General features: G+C 35.6%; 1 protein-coding gene across 1 annotated transcript; it reads left to right on the forward strand.

The window, feature by feature from the left end:
* The first annotated feature begins 274 nt into the window (after positions 1 to 274).
* LOC149780176 (uncharacterized) lies at positions 275 to 14,050 on the forward strand. The gene is made up of 3 exons (XM_089936343.1): positions 275 to 586; positions 11,600 to 11,697; positions 13,773 to 14,050. Exons 1-3 carry the CDS (start codon positions 324 to 326, stop codon positions 13,973 to 13,975), a joined length of 564 nt encoding a protein of 187 aa, XP_089792469.1. The 5' UTR covers positions 275 to 323; the 3' UTR covers positions 13,976 to 14,050.
* The last annotated feature ends 4,384 nt before the right edge of the window (positions 14,051 to 18,434 follow it).

Raw genomic sequence — 18,434 nt, forward strand, 5'->3', positions numbered from 1 at the left:
AATTTGCTTCAATGTCTCTTCGTAAAAGCAGAAACTTTCTTGACGTTCTTAGTTGCAGACAGGAGAAGGTATTTCAGATAATTCCTGATTCCATTGACGAAAGCATACATATGTGTGCAAAATGTTCTCTGTATTTCCAAAATATAGTTAAAGAAAGATGATAGCGAATGTCAAATGGATATATTTCTATTGATTGTAACGGGATAACAGGTTCTTCATAATCTTTCATTTCTAATGCCTAAAACGATTAATTCACATTTGTAGTCATTGGCCAAGCCAGTACAATTACATCAACATCGTCGAACCAGCGGCTCTCAACAAGCATGTCTATTGATGACGCAGACCAATTAACCAACAATACTGCTGCAGCAGAACCATTCAACATGACAATACTGGGACATATGACAGTCGATGAGAATTCTCAGGCCCCAAAGCAGCGCGAGCATTACGATTCTGGGCAGGTAGACCTCACTACCTCTCATGGAGCCAATGGACTTGGATTCAAATTTGGACCGACGTCTGGATTTTTGGATCCCGTCTTTGGACAGACTCCCACCCCAAGTCAACACCCAAGTCAACACCCAAGGTCACATATCAAACTGTAGCTTCATTTGTCTGAGTATCAGTTATTGAGGTTCAGAAAGAAAAATTACATTTGCATAGTTATTAAAACATTTTATTTTTCGACAATAGGAAATGATGTTGGTTCTTCAAATGCTTCCATGTAGCAAAATGTGGCGATTGAGCCCAAACGGGAATAAACAATAATTCTTTTAATTTATGTTGTGGGGGACCTTCTGACCTCAAACGGAAAATCCTAGATAAAAAGGGACCATAGGTTAATATGTGGGGATGCTATTGTCTCAAAAGGATTTATGTGGTTTGAAAAAGGGTGTATGGAACAGAATGGTTTATGGTGTCAAACGAGAAGGATAATAGTAAGTTTTAAGTTTTACTTGTCTCAATAGACAAACACAGACACACATGCATGCACACAACATAGAGACAAAATACATATGGCAATCGTAGATTAGTATCTTTTCTAGAGGGCTGATTGGGTTTTGATTTACTTCCTCCCTGATCTACAGGTCTTCCAATATCACTTTACCGCTTCAATGAGTTTCACTTTCTTTTTCTTCTTCAGCAGGGATTAGTCGAGATGGCCCATTTTCCTGAATTTCTCCTGGACCCTGATCCATTTCTCATTCAGGCGGTGGAATTCTTCTTGTTTCTTCTTGTTCACCTTTTCCTTTCTCTCCTTGATCCAGGTAGTCTTCATTCTCTCAGTGTCCTCAGCAAGGAGTTATTTAAAGAGGCTTTTCGTCTCTTAGAAGAGCAGTCACATCAAGATGTACAAATGAACCTCTACTTGCTTCCTTACTGGCTCTATATTCACCATGACATCTACTGTTGGATTGAAAACGAATGGTACAACTTTTTGTTCATTCGATCGGACTAGAGTCGTGTTCTACCAAGTCATCCGATGGGAATACACTACACAAATAACGACACCCCAATTCCATGCGTACACGCCCTTAAGAGGATTTGAAGAACGGGAATAGAATTACTTTCTGACTCGTCTTTGCTTGCCCAGGAGAGAAAAGGAGACAAAAGATCCGGACGGAGACGTCACACGTTGAATAAAACTTTTCTGAAACGGCAGCGGAGTAAGAACAGATCAGATTCTAACCAGTTATCTAATTCGGGTTATTCCCTACTACCAACTTTGTGTTAGCCACATTTGTAATCAGTCACATGCGCCTTTAAGTTACACGATTTTTCTATCCATATTTTGTTAATTTTGTGCATAATGTGAACTTAATGTTTTCTAATTAATTGTTAAGATATAAGGCCTAAAGGAACAAAATCGTATTTTCAGTCGGTTAAATCTAAAAGGGTTTTCAAAGCAAGTTTAAAACCTTATTTAAGAGGCAACATGGTTAGTTGGCCTCAGAACGCTATATCTTTGAAGAAAGGACAAACATTAGGGTATTCCAGTGGATGAAATGTCTTTCTAGTCCTCCCCTTGCTGAAATTCGTCCCATTCAGTTCTGTATGGGGATAACTGGGCAGGGATGATAAAAGTTCTAATCATCTCGTTGACAATAGCGACAACTAGGTGGACAGGACATTGGGATTATTATTCCCCTAGAGTGCTAACTTACCCAGTATCGTGTACGAAGTTGGTTTTCTCTCTCTCTCTCTCTTTGTCAGTGAGCCTTCCTTCCTTGTTTCTTGAAAGCATCCAAGACAGTTCTTAGATCCTCAGTGATCCTTTGTGTTATAAATCTGTTTTCCAATTGCATCCCATGCCCCAATTTTCCTCCTGAAAGCAATGGTTCTCCGCCAGCTCAGCTCTATGTCTGGGAGTTCGTTTCAGCTGTGGACCTGGTGGAAGTGGGGCTTCTTTGGGTCTGCGCATGGTTGGAGAGTCTTTTCAACTGTTGACGGCGACCAAATGGGTTCCGCTTGATGAATGTCATCGGTGTTGATGATATATACTGGAATGCCTTTCGGTTTTTGATGAGGAAGATCGTCTTTAGCTGACAATTCAAGATTGCACGAAGACGTGTAGGAAATATGCGTCGAAATGTAATGAAGTTCCCAGGTATCCATTTTATTCACAGGTAATGATGAGTCATCACTTCAATCCTGTCTTTTTTCTTGATAATGTCTGTCAAGTAAGTGGCTTTATGTTTCGTCTTTGTACTCTGTGGCAAGAGCGCTTTTGATTCGTTGGCTGTCCAGAGAAGGCAGTAGAGGAGGGGAACGGTGATTAAAGTCTTTTTATCACTTCTTCAACACTTTCTCTTCGGAAAGTGTACTCCAAGCCTTATAAGGATACTATTCCATTTTTTCTTCTCGGCTCAACATTAATTACAGCCAGTGTCCTATCAGCATAGGTGCAACTCCTCTGCGTTGCACCAGCATCTTTTTTACTTATGAGTATTTTCTCTTTGACCATTTTACGAAGAACGTTCCGATGTTTACCGAATAGTACTTTATTGGTTTTGGACAAAGATAACGTTTCTTTAGAAACATTCAAAAACTCTCCACACACGGAATCGACTCTTTCCTTTTTTGTTGTTTTTATGATCTGTTTTCCCATGAGGCGATTGGATTTCGTCGGTACCGACAATACGTCCCAGTGTTTTGGATGAACAAGAAGGCAGCCCTTTCATTTTAGAAAAAACACTGAAGTGAATCGCCTGGCCTTCTTATACTGGAATTTGAACACTGATGGTTGGTACGTCGTAGCAACGTGATGGCGGGTATAACTCGACGTTGAGGTGTTTTCATCGTATTACATCGTGACAGTTATTGCTTGGATAAATCCAGAAAACTTTGTAACACTCCTGTTCTCTCTGGGACTTTGGTCTTGGGCGAGGGCCCTTTCTTAGCGGCGGCAGATACCGCTAAAGAAGCAGAAGAGGTTGTCGCAGCATGAGAAGTTCCTATAGAAATGGGTTTCCATTGTTTCATCAAATTAGGAACGATGCGTGTTAAATCAGGTTTGGCTGATGTCATGAGGCTGGAGACATTGTCAGGGAGGGACGGTGACTGGCCTTGGCATTGAAAAAGTGTGGAAATACCCTTTGACCTGTTCTGTCATTTAGGTATTAAACTCTAAGGCAAGGCCAAATAACTCATGGAATCTTTAAACTGTACTTGTCCCTCTTTAATGTTGATAATTTTGGCTTCTTTCTTCATGACTTTGATGCCTTCGGTGCCTTCTTCTGACAAATATTTCAGAGGAAATTGTCCCTCATATCTCGAGAAAGTGTCGTGGATTGTGTGTAAGATCTAATCGGGAAGAGTACTGGGTCCTCGAAATCTTTTTGACGTCCTCCATGAATCTTTCTCTAGTGGGGAAAATGATAAACGAAAGGGTCTTACATGAACTTCTTGCAAACCCATTGACAGGCGCAGAAGTTAGGGATGGGAATGTCGGTCTCATGCATACATTCGAAATAAAAAAGATGAAATCCACTTGTGCTGCTGTTGTTCCTCGTGTTCAGGGTTGTGTTTAGAATGTAATATCGATGTTCAAAGTCGACAATTTGGTGACCAAAGGGAAATCGTTTCTGCCATGGACAAAACATGGGCCTTGGCATTGTTGGTGCAAATGAAATGTAGACAGGTGGGACACAATCGCAATAACAAGCAGATACTTTTATGTTGTTGACCTTGCGTAATCCGGTATTGTTCGCATCACGTAGGGCTGCCAAATGTTCGACTACAAGCAGAACAATTCATTTGTTCTTTTTCTTCCGTAATGCATGGTTTAGACGCTAAAAATCCTTGACATATCTCACTGAAATGAATGTGTTGGTCTCGACTGTAAAACCTTTGATCTCTTTCGATATTGCCAGCTTGCTGTAACAGGAGTTCTGCTTCTTTTCGTTGTTTGGTTCTGTCCGATTGCCAAATGTTTGTCCTGGCTCTTTTCCATTCCTCAGTTTCTTCTTGTTGTCATACATTCGACCCACGACGAAGGCTCGAGATAAGCAAAGTGGTCTTGGGAGTTGTTAATTTCTACGATGTTCTGTTTGATACTAAGAATGTTGTCAACCATGAACACTTTTCTCACACGCTCGCTTTCTGAGAGGAAATGTAGGTTATGTAATGTTTGGCTTTTCTATCGGTGATGTGAAGTTCGTCCGTCTACGGATTGCAGAACGTATTGAATTTGTAGATCACCTTGGACATTATCAATTCTGCCTTGGTGCCAAGTTCGATCCAGAGAGGCGAGTTCAAAATGTCACGATGAATGGAGAGGCTCAAATGGCTTGGCTTTGTTATTTCATTTCCTCTAACAATGAAATCCACAAATCGTGAGGAAACCTTCTACTTTCTGAGGACGCACATCGGATTTAAACTCTTTAAATTTCACCTTGTATGTGTAAGCCCTGGTTCTAAATTTTATGGAAGTGCGTTTTTGTGTCTCTCAAATGTTCTACTAATTTTCAGGAGTTTCCGAAAGATTGTTATGAGGGGTATTCCCTCTTGTTCCTGTGGTAGATGTGGAGGGTTTTGATTCCGGCTCACTCATGTCGTCATCGAAATCACTCGCATGGACTTGAGCCAATACCTCATCTCGTGTGTGAGACGAAGAGGCACTTCGTTGCATCTTACTTTCTTTCGGTTTCTTACTGGAATAGTGCGATCGTTTCATCTTGACTGTAGAATCTCATTTGAATAGATTTTAAACGCAGCGGGTACCTATATATAGGACCAATGTCTTAACGACAGAATATTCAATCAGTTCTCAAACACTCAAGATGGAAGAGTCAACACAGCTTACACTTCTGGTCATAGTTTTGTGGTGCGTCATACGAAAGGATACTTCAGAGAAGACAATGGACTACTTCTCCGCTCAAGATAACATCACGATACTTGCTATATCTGTCGTAAGAAAGGACATAGGGCTCTAGAATGTCAACATCGTCAAAGAAAAGGACGCACAGGAGAAAAGAGAGACATAGAACAAGGCACGTGTTATCATTGTCATGAGAAAAAACATTAGTCTTCAGAATACTGTAAGACAAAAGGAAACAACGAAAAGAAGCAAGAGGAAGAGGAAGAAGAGGAGAGGTCTTCATAAAATGAAGAAAATATTCCCGTCAAGAAACACAAGAAATCCAGACCACGAGAAGAAAGCGAAGATAAAGAAGAACCTATGCAGTAACGAAATTCAAAAATAGAGACAGCTAAAGAAAAAGAAAGAAATAGGCTTTTGTGATGATTTATGAAACTTTCTTTGTGATTTCATAAAGAGAATATACCAACGAAGACGTAAGTGTCTCTTTGTCTTTACTTATTGTTATACTATGGATGAACACACACACACACACACACTCATATAAGCATGCCGTTCAAACATTACGGGTAAAGGGATGTAAGTTTCACTTGATTTGGCAATCATTGAGTAGTATCTCTTCTCTAGAGATGTCGGTGGTCCTGAATAGGAACTTTGGGTATTTGCTTTTGACAAACTCAAGGACTTGACATGATGAGCTTTAACTGTCTTAAGCCCTTACAACGACCAAGTCCTATTTCTTCTCCTGCTGCTGTAGAAGCTTGGGTAGTATTTGCTACTGATGGCATCTAAGTGGTAGTGATAGTTGGGTTAGAGTGCTTTTCACGTAAAGGTCTCGTTCTCTTGAGTTAAAGAAGTCTGATACATTTCTCTCAGATACCATAGTGGTCTACCAGATATACAGGACATAAAGTATATTTTATAGTTAATGCATGAATATTTTCAAGTTACGTTGCAGATATAATGCATGTTTATTCGGCTACTCAATCAAACGTTCTGATTGTCTGATGCCTGACTAATTTTAGCAAATATATCCAAATTAAACTTCTTGAATCCATCTCACATAACAACATTGTTAAATAAAAATTGATTGACATTTGCCAAAACAAATTAGATGGTAAGCACACATACAATGGAATAAAACATTATGGAGATTCCGTAGCAGACAGCGTTTTAATTGTTTTCAATATTTTGAACAAAATCACGTGACATTTCAAAATTAAATACCTGTCCAGACAAAACAGTTACATTCATTCAAACTATTTTTCATTTGTTTTTAACTCAAGTCAAGAGAATAATTTAACACAGTTTGGCACCATTGCACTGTGACGTTTTTTTCTAATTGTGGGGGATAAGTAATGCAGAAGCGATCACATTTGTTGAGAAGGGTCGCCATTATATTTAATTGCAAGGACTATAAATAGCCATGATGCAAGAGCGATCTTAATATCTAAAATTCGTTTGTCATTCAGTTTCACCAGTGGCAGTATTCCCAAATATGACATTTTAGCATCAAATACGCCATCTTTTGGTGATCTGGCCCAATCGGTTGGAACAGCATTTGGCAATGACACAAGCGTTGCTACTTCACCATCTGGAACTTCTAACAAGCCCATTAGAGTGTTTGGATCTGAAATCCGTAGATGGTAAGCACACTTAGAGCGCTTGTTTCTTTGCATAAGTCAAAGTTCATACTTTTTCCCTTTTGTGTTTCTTACATGAGGCAAAACACGTTTTCAGTCTTACTGTCCAGCTGATAATCATACACAGGCTAAAAGATTTTTAAATAAGATGAAAGGTAATTTGCCATGCTGTCTGTGGATAAAACAGACTTCAAATTGTTCAGGTACATCCGGTTTGTTTGGCTAAACAGGACTGATGTCACTCGTGTCTAAGACTAATAATGTGAAAGATAAACCTTTGTTTTTATTATTGCGAAATCGTTATTCATGCGGTATTAATATTGATAGATTTCATGGTTTATGCACACAACGAATTTATGGACACAACGAAGAAATAATTTGCTTTTACGGAAACTCTATGTCCGTTCCAAAATCTAAGAATTTAGCCACAGATGGAAATGCCATTGGTTGCTTATTCTTGTTATGTGCAAGAAAGCATTCCAAAAGCTTTCATCTTGTTTTAAAATTTTAGACAAATAATTGGACTTCCTGCTTCAAGTTTTGCTCTTTTTCTGATTTTTTAATGCTAAGTTCATTTATTAATTAATCTGAGTATCTTTTATAACTTGTAACGTATATGCATCTAGCCTTTAAAAATTAGTTTGTTATTAGCAGTCTTTGCTTAAGAAATATAAAAAGCATCAATATCATCAAGTCAGTCCCCATTTATATGCATGTCTATTGAAGATGCAAGCCGGTTCACTAACAATAGAACAGTAGATGCACCGAACAAGACTATATCAAGCAATTTGACAAATGATGGGAATTATCAGAATCTAAAGCAGTCCGGGGACGAAAATAATGGACTGGAAATTTCCACAAACATTACTACCATCACACAAGGAAAGACTAACTTTGAATCCACATTTGGAACACCTTCTGGGTTTTGTCGACCTGTCTCGAGACCAACTGCAGCCTCGAAAAGGGATTCAAGGCCAGATCAGATATCATATTTATTTCATATATTTTCGCTGATATGAACCATTGTGGTTTCGTATAGATATCTATATTGTCATGATATTCCTTGGATACTGAAACATTGCTTGATTGCCCAACCACATGGATAAATACATATTGCAAGTTTTCAATTTACATGTCGTAGCAACCGCGACAGCATCACAATTGGTGCACCTGAAATAAATAGTGAAATCACTGTGTACATACAAGTACTGATACAAAAGGAGAAACTATATGTAACAATTAATATATTGCCACATTTATTTTGGTGTTTAGAAGGTAGAAAATATAAAATAGATGTGATAACCAATATTTGACCGCACTTCATTTAAAAAACTTTGCTTTTAAAAGAATCAATAATATGTAACAATGAGAAGCATATGTTTTCAGAATTAACCACACCTAAGGCATTGAACTTTTTGAAATCTAAATTTACCCTGCAGACAGAAATGACATGATCTTTATAGCATGTGGTTATTTATATTACCTTACCGTTGACCTATTATATCAGCAGCATAGATTTGTAGAAGATTACATTTATTATGACATGGTTGCTAATTCTGTCATTTATTACATAGCGTAAAATAAATATTCAAAATAAATATTTATATGCAACGTCAATGGCTAGGTTAACAGTTCTAGACTGGAAATGATCTTGACGATAAATATGCCGATTTAGGATCAGCTGTAAATTTAATGCGGCACTAGTCTTTTGTTGCAAAACACTGACGAGAACTAACTAATTGTGACCTACTAACTAAATTTTACTCATCAGCATAAATATTCCTTTGTGCATTTTGGGCTATAAATTTGATAAAACTGCGCGAATTTTAAAGTCCATTTCAGCTATTATTTTAGGGACAAGAAGTGAATTGTCCCTATGTTTAGATTTAAAGACCTGCACATGGGAATCGATATTAGACTTAGAAAATTACAAGAAAAACCACAGCAACGTGTTTATTTTAAATGATATTTGATTGCATGGTTCCTTATCTGTAAACATATAAAGTTTTCAAAAAGGTAACTACTTTAAAATTTCAAAACCGTCTTTTTGTTGCTACAAGCAGCATGCAGAGATGGCCCATTACCTAATGCTCCAGTTGGTTAGAGTCAAATTGTTCACAGAACCTTCATGCAAACAGGATAACACATACTCTGTGGTGGAATTACACTGTGACAGATCTGGGTCTGCTCCCCAAACAGTTTGATGCATCTTCACCTTCAGTGCTTCTGTCATGAATTTGGATCTAGCATAAACTGTCACCCTTTCCATCTAAGTCAGGTTTTGCATTTAGTTCATGAAATGAATGTGTTGCATAAAAGAAGGTAAATGAGCATTTATGCTATAAAAGCACATTTAAAGTTCGATATTTCTTCTTCTATCATAAACATCTAATAAAATGTAATCATAACACAAGCAATGCAGCACTTTTTTCCATGTGGTGATAACTATGGAGGTACACACACACAAATTTATACACATGTGAAACCTATATAATATGCCCAATTTTCGAAGTGGAACTGGACACATGATTAACGGTAGCTACGTTAGGACTCGAACTCTTAACTGATGGATCAAGAGTCTGAATCTTTGCATCTTGGTCACTTGGACGAATATTGCTTAAGCACCAAGCGGTGCTTACCTTCGGTTAGAAAAATATAATTAGACTTTCAAACTTTGGTCATCAAAATAACAGAAGGAAAAGAACAAGCGAAGGTTGCAGAGAACCGTATAGCCACATGTACAAATGAATGATTTAATGTGATTTATGCATTGATTCAAGAATGCGTTTTATGCGATTCCTCTCTTTGTCCCAATTATCACTTTGGTTTGTCAGTTTTGGCAAAGTTACTCGTACAACCTACATATTATGGCAATCACGTGACCTTAGTGATATCTATCAGGATATTAGCATATATGACTTTTGATGACTGGGTATTTGATTCTAATCGAAGAATGCTGGAATAAAGAGTCGTCTGTACAAAATATCACATCTTTTAGGAGCTCTTATAATGACTTGAAAGAGGGTACCTATTTCAGTAGATAAATGCATGTTGATATTATGCGTATGTCTTGGGTTCGTCATCACGAGGGCATTCTTCGAGCAAATTCAGCAACGAATGCTGGTGTTAAACTTTATAAGTACTTAATTCTTTTTCAAATAACGATTTCTTATCTATCAGGTAGATACACAAAATCTGGCATTTTAAAACCCGATCGCACTATGTGGATCAGGTACTATAGCAAACGGTCTTCTCGCTTAATCATAGACTTCGTGCTTCTAAGACGACATCGCAATGTGCATCGTACAGAACGTAACGTCTGGTGACATACACACATGAAAAGGTATATATTCCTCAAGATAAATATTATGTTGCGTTATGACAATGGTGACAAAACCCAAAATGTTCAATTTTCATATTATTGTGCTACTTCTGCTTCCTATATTAACACAATTAATGCATTTTGGGGAAACACATTAGAAATCTAGTGCACAACTTAGGATAGAATTTCAAAAGGTCTAGATATTTTCAATTATTAATTTGTTTTCATATTTAATTTTAACTGATACATTAATTTGATACATTCAACAATGTACCACTAGTTCAACAATTGTTATTAATATAAACAATGTAGGCAGTTTAAACAATTATTTTGTGTCCCTTTTAGATGAAAGATGAAAGCGCGGTAAAGAAAGAAGAATATGAATGAAAAGAAAGATTATTTATATGCATATCTTTAAGTTAGCATTTAAATTGGACACATATCTGTACATGGTAAGATTCATAATTACACCACCAACTTATTCCTAACTATATATATATATATATATATATATATATATATATATATATATATATATATATCTTGCGTCTTTTATGTCTGGTAGTCTACATTCGAAATTACATGTTGACTTGCCAATGTGCAAAGTCTATGAACGCACGGGGAATTGTAAGACCTGCATAGAGCATAAACAGACACTTTATGAATTTTCACATTTTGGACCATAACCATCTGTTGTCAAACTGTCTGGTATTTATAGTTTCAATACGCACTATATTTTCCACCTGAACATGAAATTCAACGGTCTTGTAGAATTGAAACTAAATAGATATGTGTCTATTAAATCTGCATATATATATATATATATATATATATATATATATATATATATATATATATATATATGAATCCACACTTGTGTTTATGAAACCACTGTAATTTCAACCGTTAATCAAACTCTTCGGCCAGCTAGAAAACATACAACAAAATGTTACGACTGCCTATAAAAACAGCTACAAATATAATGAGTCAGCGGTGTGTAGTAAATGTGACAGGGTTATGTACGAACACACTAATATACATTACCCACCATTCTTGAGCTGGTGTCTTTCCATTTATTTAAATACATGATAGGATGGTGGTCTGTTTGAAGGAAAATAAATTATCATCCAAACGGTTTCTTGTGAAATTTTCCTATCCACACACATTTGCCGAACCCACTTGTCGATAACAGAAGAGTACATCAGGATCCGTGTTATCGTACAGGCGTTCAGAGACACCATATGCTGGCTTTGGGTTTGGACAGTATCACACTAGTACATCATCAAAACCTTTTCCATTTTCCTCTTCTTGCAGGATTAGATATGAAGGTGCCGATAGAATCCCCGGTAAAGAAAACGTACGACAGAATGTGTTAGCTTCCCCCCATGTCTTCAGTGATGCTGCAAGTCATGGTAATGGTAAATCGTCATGAATTCGAGTATCGTTGCAAACTAGTATTGCAGATGACATGTTTCTTTTAGACATGTTTTGGAAACATGAACGCCTTTTAACATATTCTTTCTTTCACCAGTTTACAAAGTTTGAAATCAGTGTACTTTAAAACTCTTTACGATTTTGCATCGTCCTTAATATTGAGACTTTCAATAAGTTCAATTTTACATAGGCCTTACTACTGAGACTTTCAACAATTTCAATTTGTTTGACTCAATGCAGATCCATTAGCTATTAGGTTTATGAAGTGGCCAAATAGTTTATACGACTCTTATATATCTCACTTTAATGGATAATTTAGAAGTGAGGAAATCTGTAACCGTAACGTAGAAAATACAACTCTCTTGAAGATTTGAACCCAGGCCATAAACCTCCCAGTTTGGCTCACACATTACAAGATTGGACAATCACTAATGCTAAGCTATTACGTAAGTGGCTGTAGATATAGAAAATACTACACAGCGACATATGTATGGCCTTTCTTTAAGTCATTAAACTCCCCACCCGCTGTAAAGAAATTTAAATACGACTTTGTCTAAAATATCAAGCACTTAAGCTTAATTTACAGTTACAAAAATAGGTTCATTTTCTAGTGTGTGAATACATAGCATGTTTTCAATTATACTCTAATGTTCAAGCTTGAAAACATTTGCATATTAAGCTATTCATGTTTGATGCCATAATATACGTGACCATATTTACCCTGTACGTATACAAATTGGAATGTTGATGTCGTTCCGTAAGATAAACTAAGGCATACCAGTCACTCCGACGTCCGTTTTGCGTTTAAGGGACTTTTGTATCATCATTCACTTGTTACATCCAAATTAAATTGGTCCATTTTCATATATACTCAGGATAGACAGTGTTGTGACTCTACAGTATTAAACTGCGTAATAGAAAGAAGCAAAACCAATTCGTAAAATTCAACATTTGTTCCGTAGAAATAAAAGTGAACCTTTAACACGATTGTGAATTAAATCCCAAATAATCATAAACGCCAGATCACAAGTCAAAAGGTATAGAATGTTCCAAATGAATACCGATATTGAAAATGCTAAGATACCAATAGTCTTGAATAGGTGAAAATACCAACAGTCTTGTTGTATCATAATGTTATTATCCAGACTATCCTTGAAACAATTCACAATAAATAATAAATAATCCAATAAATAATTTAGATAAATAACTCCTGTCGATTATATCTGAACACAAAAGCAAATAATTCTAAGTCTTGTAAATAAGGCTTAACTTTTACCACAGATATCAGTAGACGACTTATTTTTAACTTACGAACAAGACAATGGCATGAAAATAGCCATACAGGCCAAACGTATATCCTCATTTACAGTCAAAGATCAAGCACACGATACAAACGAAATATACATATATAAAAAATTATGTCGATGCATCTCATTGAGAGCAGACGAAAAAATACTAGATCACTGAGGTAAGATTCTTGTTGAGTGACATATTTGATGCTATTTCAGCATCCTGGTTCTTATGACCTAAATATATTCAACACTCATATTAATGATATGTTGATGCATCGCAAACAGAATAGCTCGATTATATATAATATAGGTCAGTGTAATCTAATTGTCACATTTGGATGAAGTTTGTGATTTCTGCTACCCGTTTGTTTAACTCTCCTTATATGCAACCAGATATAAATAAAATACACTCATAAAACTGGCATGATAATGCACATCAAGGAGGGTAATTCTAGTAAATTAAACATACTTAAGTCTGGTTGTATTTTCCAGCTTGTGTGAGATTCGAATATAACAATATTTCTTTCATCAAAATGGTGGTTGCTAGAAATAGTCTCTCAGCCATTAGGTGAATCCTGTCAAGCCACACCCGGGTCTGACGTCATGGTGTATCCCTATATTTTGCAATCAATCGTCCATACCATTCATTATTTTGTCGGCTGCTCCAAATGTCGCACTGATGGCTACGGGATTCCGGGTTTGCCAGTAATCAACAGGGGGAGCGGAGTTGTTGATTTTGATGCAGACTCGTCTAATTTCAGCTTTGTTTGGAAATCAAGGTGCCAAAAGTTTCCGTTCCGATGGATCCTCTCAGACAGCATCGTCTTCTGGTGGGAAATTCTCCAGCGAAACAATTGGAGGAGTTGGCTATCTAGGATTCGGTATTTCGCAGCATCAAGAACAATCGACCTCAGGCGTGTATTACTTATATCCCCAAATCAATACTCTGCTTATTCGTACATAACACTAAACTAATAGTAGTTATGGCAGGCCTTGATCTGCAGTTGCTTAATGTGCTAGCATATTAGGTTCTATAATTTTACTTCTACTTCTGTTTTCAAAAAGAACAGTAAAGAACTGAATCTACCTGAGCATTTTGTCCCGCCGTATCTGGGTTTATACTTTTTGTGGTGATGTGTTTTTATTTATGTGTAAATTAGGTTAACACTATTTCCTTCAGAAATGCTGCATAACAATAATTGGGTAAAATACTGTTTACTAGTGGAGGAAATAGTGGAATTGCGCGTATTAAAAGGTTCACTTGCATTAACTGCATTTGAATGGCCACATTGTGGAAGAACGGTTAAAGCAAAACAATGAAATTTTCATGAGTACATAAATTAATTTAATAGTTCTTATTGTTTCTATAGAAGGATCAATATTTATTAGGACTTAAAGCTCATTGCAGCTAGTAACATCCACATCAATTTTATTTTCGGTGGTGTATTTGTATACAAGAACAAATGGCGTTAGAAGTATTTTTTTGAGAAATTTTGCATGAAATTGATTGGATAAAAAGCAAGTTATTAGTGGGTTAAATAGTGGAATTATATGTATTGAAAAGTTTCAACTCAACTGCATTTGTATTAACCCGTGGTATATACAAAAGTGGTGGATAATAAAAAGCAATGTCATTTTCGTTGGTTCATAAATTAATGGAATAGATTAAGGTTCCTATTGTTTCTGTAGAAGGATACTTGTTCGTAAGGTCTTGAAGTTCACAGTTAATAGTTTGTAAAAGGCCACCAAACAAAATTATACGTATTGCATTCACAGTAAATAATGCGTTCAAATGCAATTATAAGGAACTGAATGATTATGTATCTTGAATCAAGAAGAATCGATGAGAATTTGGAACCATTTTCAATTAAATGTAATCTAACTAGAGATTATGTTTAAATCCAATAACTTAAGACTATACCCGCTTGTGTTTTTAGTCCCCTATTGGTTCCTTTATTTATTTATAATTTGATTTGGTTACTGATATATAATTATAGTAGTGGTATTTATGTATGAGAAAATGACACTCATATTTTATCATTCTTATTTGCTGATGATGTAGCTAATCGCGCCGATACAGCGATAGCATTACAACAGATGCATATAATAGAACGATTTTCTAATACCACTTAAATGGTGGCTTGGAAAAGAGAAAATTAATTGTAATTCACAATGGAGTAACTTCAGGGACACTTTAAAAATTTGGATGCTTTAGTTGTAAGGCTTCATTTAAAATATGTAATAATATGATAGATCTAAAATTACGTCGTGGTTCTGAATTTAGGTGACGGAATATATTGAAAGTGTTTAAAGTCTCTTATGTAAACGATATGATAGTATTTTACGTAATGTAAATAATTACGTTGCCCTTAGAGAATGTAACAGACTACCTTTCAGTGTTATATATTATACACGGTGGATTCAATATTGGTGTAAATGTTTACATGTGCATAGGACCAAATCCTAGCATAATGTTCAGAATTGAAAATATGCACGATATTCCAGTTCTATTATCAATGTACTATATTTCTTGCGAGCATACAGGATATAATATTTTAAATAATCCCTAATTCATTAACAAAGCATGAATATACTCCAGAAATATAATTTGTATTTCCAGAATTTTGTTTGAGGGACATGATAGCGAATGTCAAAGCAATCACTTTCCATTGAATGCAAGGGAATCAGTATCTTGTGATTAACTCATCTGAGTAATTTACATGATCATAATCATTAATGGCTATAACCTAAATGGATTGATTTTAAATTTCTAGTCATTGGTCAGGTGAGAACAACTTCATCAATATCGTCAATGCAGCGACTATCGACAAGCATGTCTGTTGATGATGCTGTCCAATTAAACAACAGCAACCCTACAGCAGAGTCATTCAACATGACAATACTGAGACATTTGACAGAAGATGAGAAGCAAGCTGACAAATATATTGTGCAGGAGGACTCCACGACCAATACCACCACCGCTCAGGGAACAGCGAATGGTTTAAATTCTGGCTTTGGACAGCCCATTTTTTGGGCAGGCTGCCACCCCACATCAACCTGCTAGGTCAGATATCAAACTGTGAAATCATTTATTTTTGTGAGAATCAGTTATTGAAGCTTCAGAAATTATATTTTCAGAGGTACTACAAAACTTCGTTTATATTCCAACGATTGGAAAGGATGTTTTATTGTGTTTTAGATTGATACCTGTTTGTTGCTTCTTCAATTGCCTATATTACAGCAAACGCTATAACAATAGCATTGGTACTCCATATATAATTTGTGAGTACACAGTAGACAGACATTATAGTTACAAGAATAGTTGTCAAATGATCGCACAATGCTCACTCCAGTTGTGAGATATGTTTGACTGTTGGCGCAACCGTTTGCAACTATTAATATAATTCAACATATTGCCCATTATATCAATACATTTTAAAATTGATGGACTTTTTGACGTACAACTTGTGAGCACAAGTTTGCAAAATTACATTAGACAGACATATGAATTTTGGTAATGGACATCTATATTCAATGACGGAATTGAATTGTCAGGCCATTTCATTCGTGTTTCAATTTTCTGTTGTTACGCTATCTGTAGAATATGCCTTTTGTCATAATAATAGGATAGGTAAGGGTCATTTAGTTTCCAACATTTGTAATGCTAATATCACATGAATGAGTCTGTGTCTTAAGGTGAAATAAACATCAAGTGGTCCAACAGTGATACGAGATCTTAGAATGGAGGTCATGGGTTTTATGAAAAAGCCAACTGACCTAATTATCTAGAGTAAACCACGTGACCCTTGTTTACTGTAAAGTAATTTCGACATCTGTAGAATGATTCAGTATTGTATTGCAGTTTGTTGCTACTGAGTGTTTGCATGATATATAAAGAACTATTAAGCGGACTCATGCATTCTTAATAGTGATTCTGATCATGGAAGATTTATTGGGGAGGTTGATTCATTTATTCAATTTTAACAATTTGTTGGAATTATTCTGCTGTAGCATTCATTTAAAGACTATTTGAATATATAGTATCTGTACAGAATTATTGTGAAACATTCAACGACATTTGGATTAATATCGTAGTGAATAGTTTGCATTATTGGTACATCAGTACAATATAGTCATCATTCGGAACACCTTTCGGACTTATTCGGATTGTTATGAACTATTCTAATCGCTAAACCTTTTAGGATATTAAGAATTCATTCACCATATTTAAGGTTATGTTTAATTCTTTCACTTTGTATATTAGGGAAATAAATTTATATTTTCAATTATGCAAAGTTTGTTTATTATTACTTCTCTTTTTTACGTTGTTTTAGACTCAAGAGTCGAGACACTATGCACATTTGGGGTTTTTTTTGTTTTTTTATTTAGATTTTTCTGACCAAGCCATGTAAATAAGTTTGAAAAAAAAATCACGTAAGATGAACTAAATTTGGTTTGTTTCGTGTATTTTTAAAATTTAGATACATGATCATTGTCAAATCTTTTAACAAAATCATTACTTTTTTAACTAGACTTTTAGACATTTAGACAAACACCAATACAGCTGACAAATTAACTTTGATGGGTATAGTACAATTTCAATGCAGATGAAATGTTAGCAATATTTTCAATCCTTTTCTTTGGTTTCCTTTTTGGACCTTTTACACAATTCTTGTTATCATCATTTTAACACAACACACTTGATACAGACGAATTCAAACTTTTAATAGGCCTATTTTATTAATATTTGTATGACATTATTGGAATTTCAGACACGTATTAATTATCTTTGCAAACATTCTGATAATTTGAAATAACGTTTGTAAGTTGTGACATCGTCATCGCATAAATTTTAATAATAGTAGGCAAAGAAATTGGAAAGTGTGTGTTAATTCTCCTTGTAGAAAGCTTGGTTATATTTAACTGCAAATATATCAAAGTATAATTTGTTTTCGAATTTCTTATTTTGGGGCTAATATGTTTTAGAATAGAGGTCTAGTTTATTTGGTGCTTTTTTCCCTTCTCCTTTCTTTGTTTTGTCCAAGATGTCAGCTTCCTGGCAAATCTTTGGGTTAAAGATACATGTTATGTCAGTTTTTGTGGCTTACTCCTATTATATTCTACGTACAACTAGCACTGGTCCGCCAACGATACCGAATACAAATTGACTGACATCAGGAAATTATATATCTTTTTAAAGCTATTGTAGCAATATTTATCCCGTTGTATTGAAAATATAAAGCAATTGTTTTCAACTGAACAATCAAGCTTTCTGCTTATTTTATGTATGCCTAAATTTAGTAAACATACCCTAATATTAACAGCTTTTATATTTAACTGCAGCAATTTTAAACCAGCAATGAGACACGGGTGGTAATAATATCTGAAATTCTTTATTATGTCAGCAGTAGCAGCATCCCCAG

The sequence above is a fragment of the Sinohyriopsis cumingii genome, chromosome 16 (assembly GCF_028554795.1).
Source record: "Sinohyriopsis cumingii isolate HCF-2022 chromosome 16, ASM2855479v2, whole genome shotgun sequence".
Lineage (NCBI taxonomy): Eukaryota > Metazoa > Mollusca > Bivalvia > Unionida > Unionidae > Sinohyriopsis > Sinohyriopsis cumingii.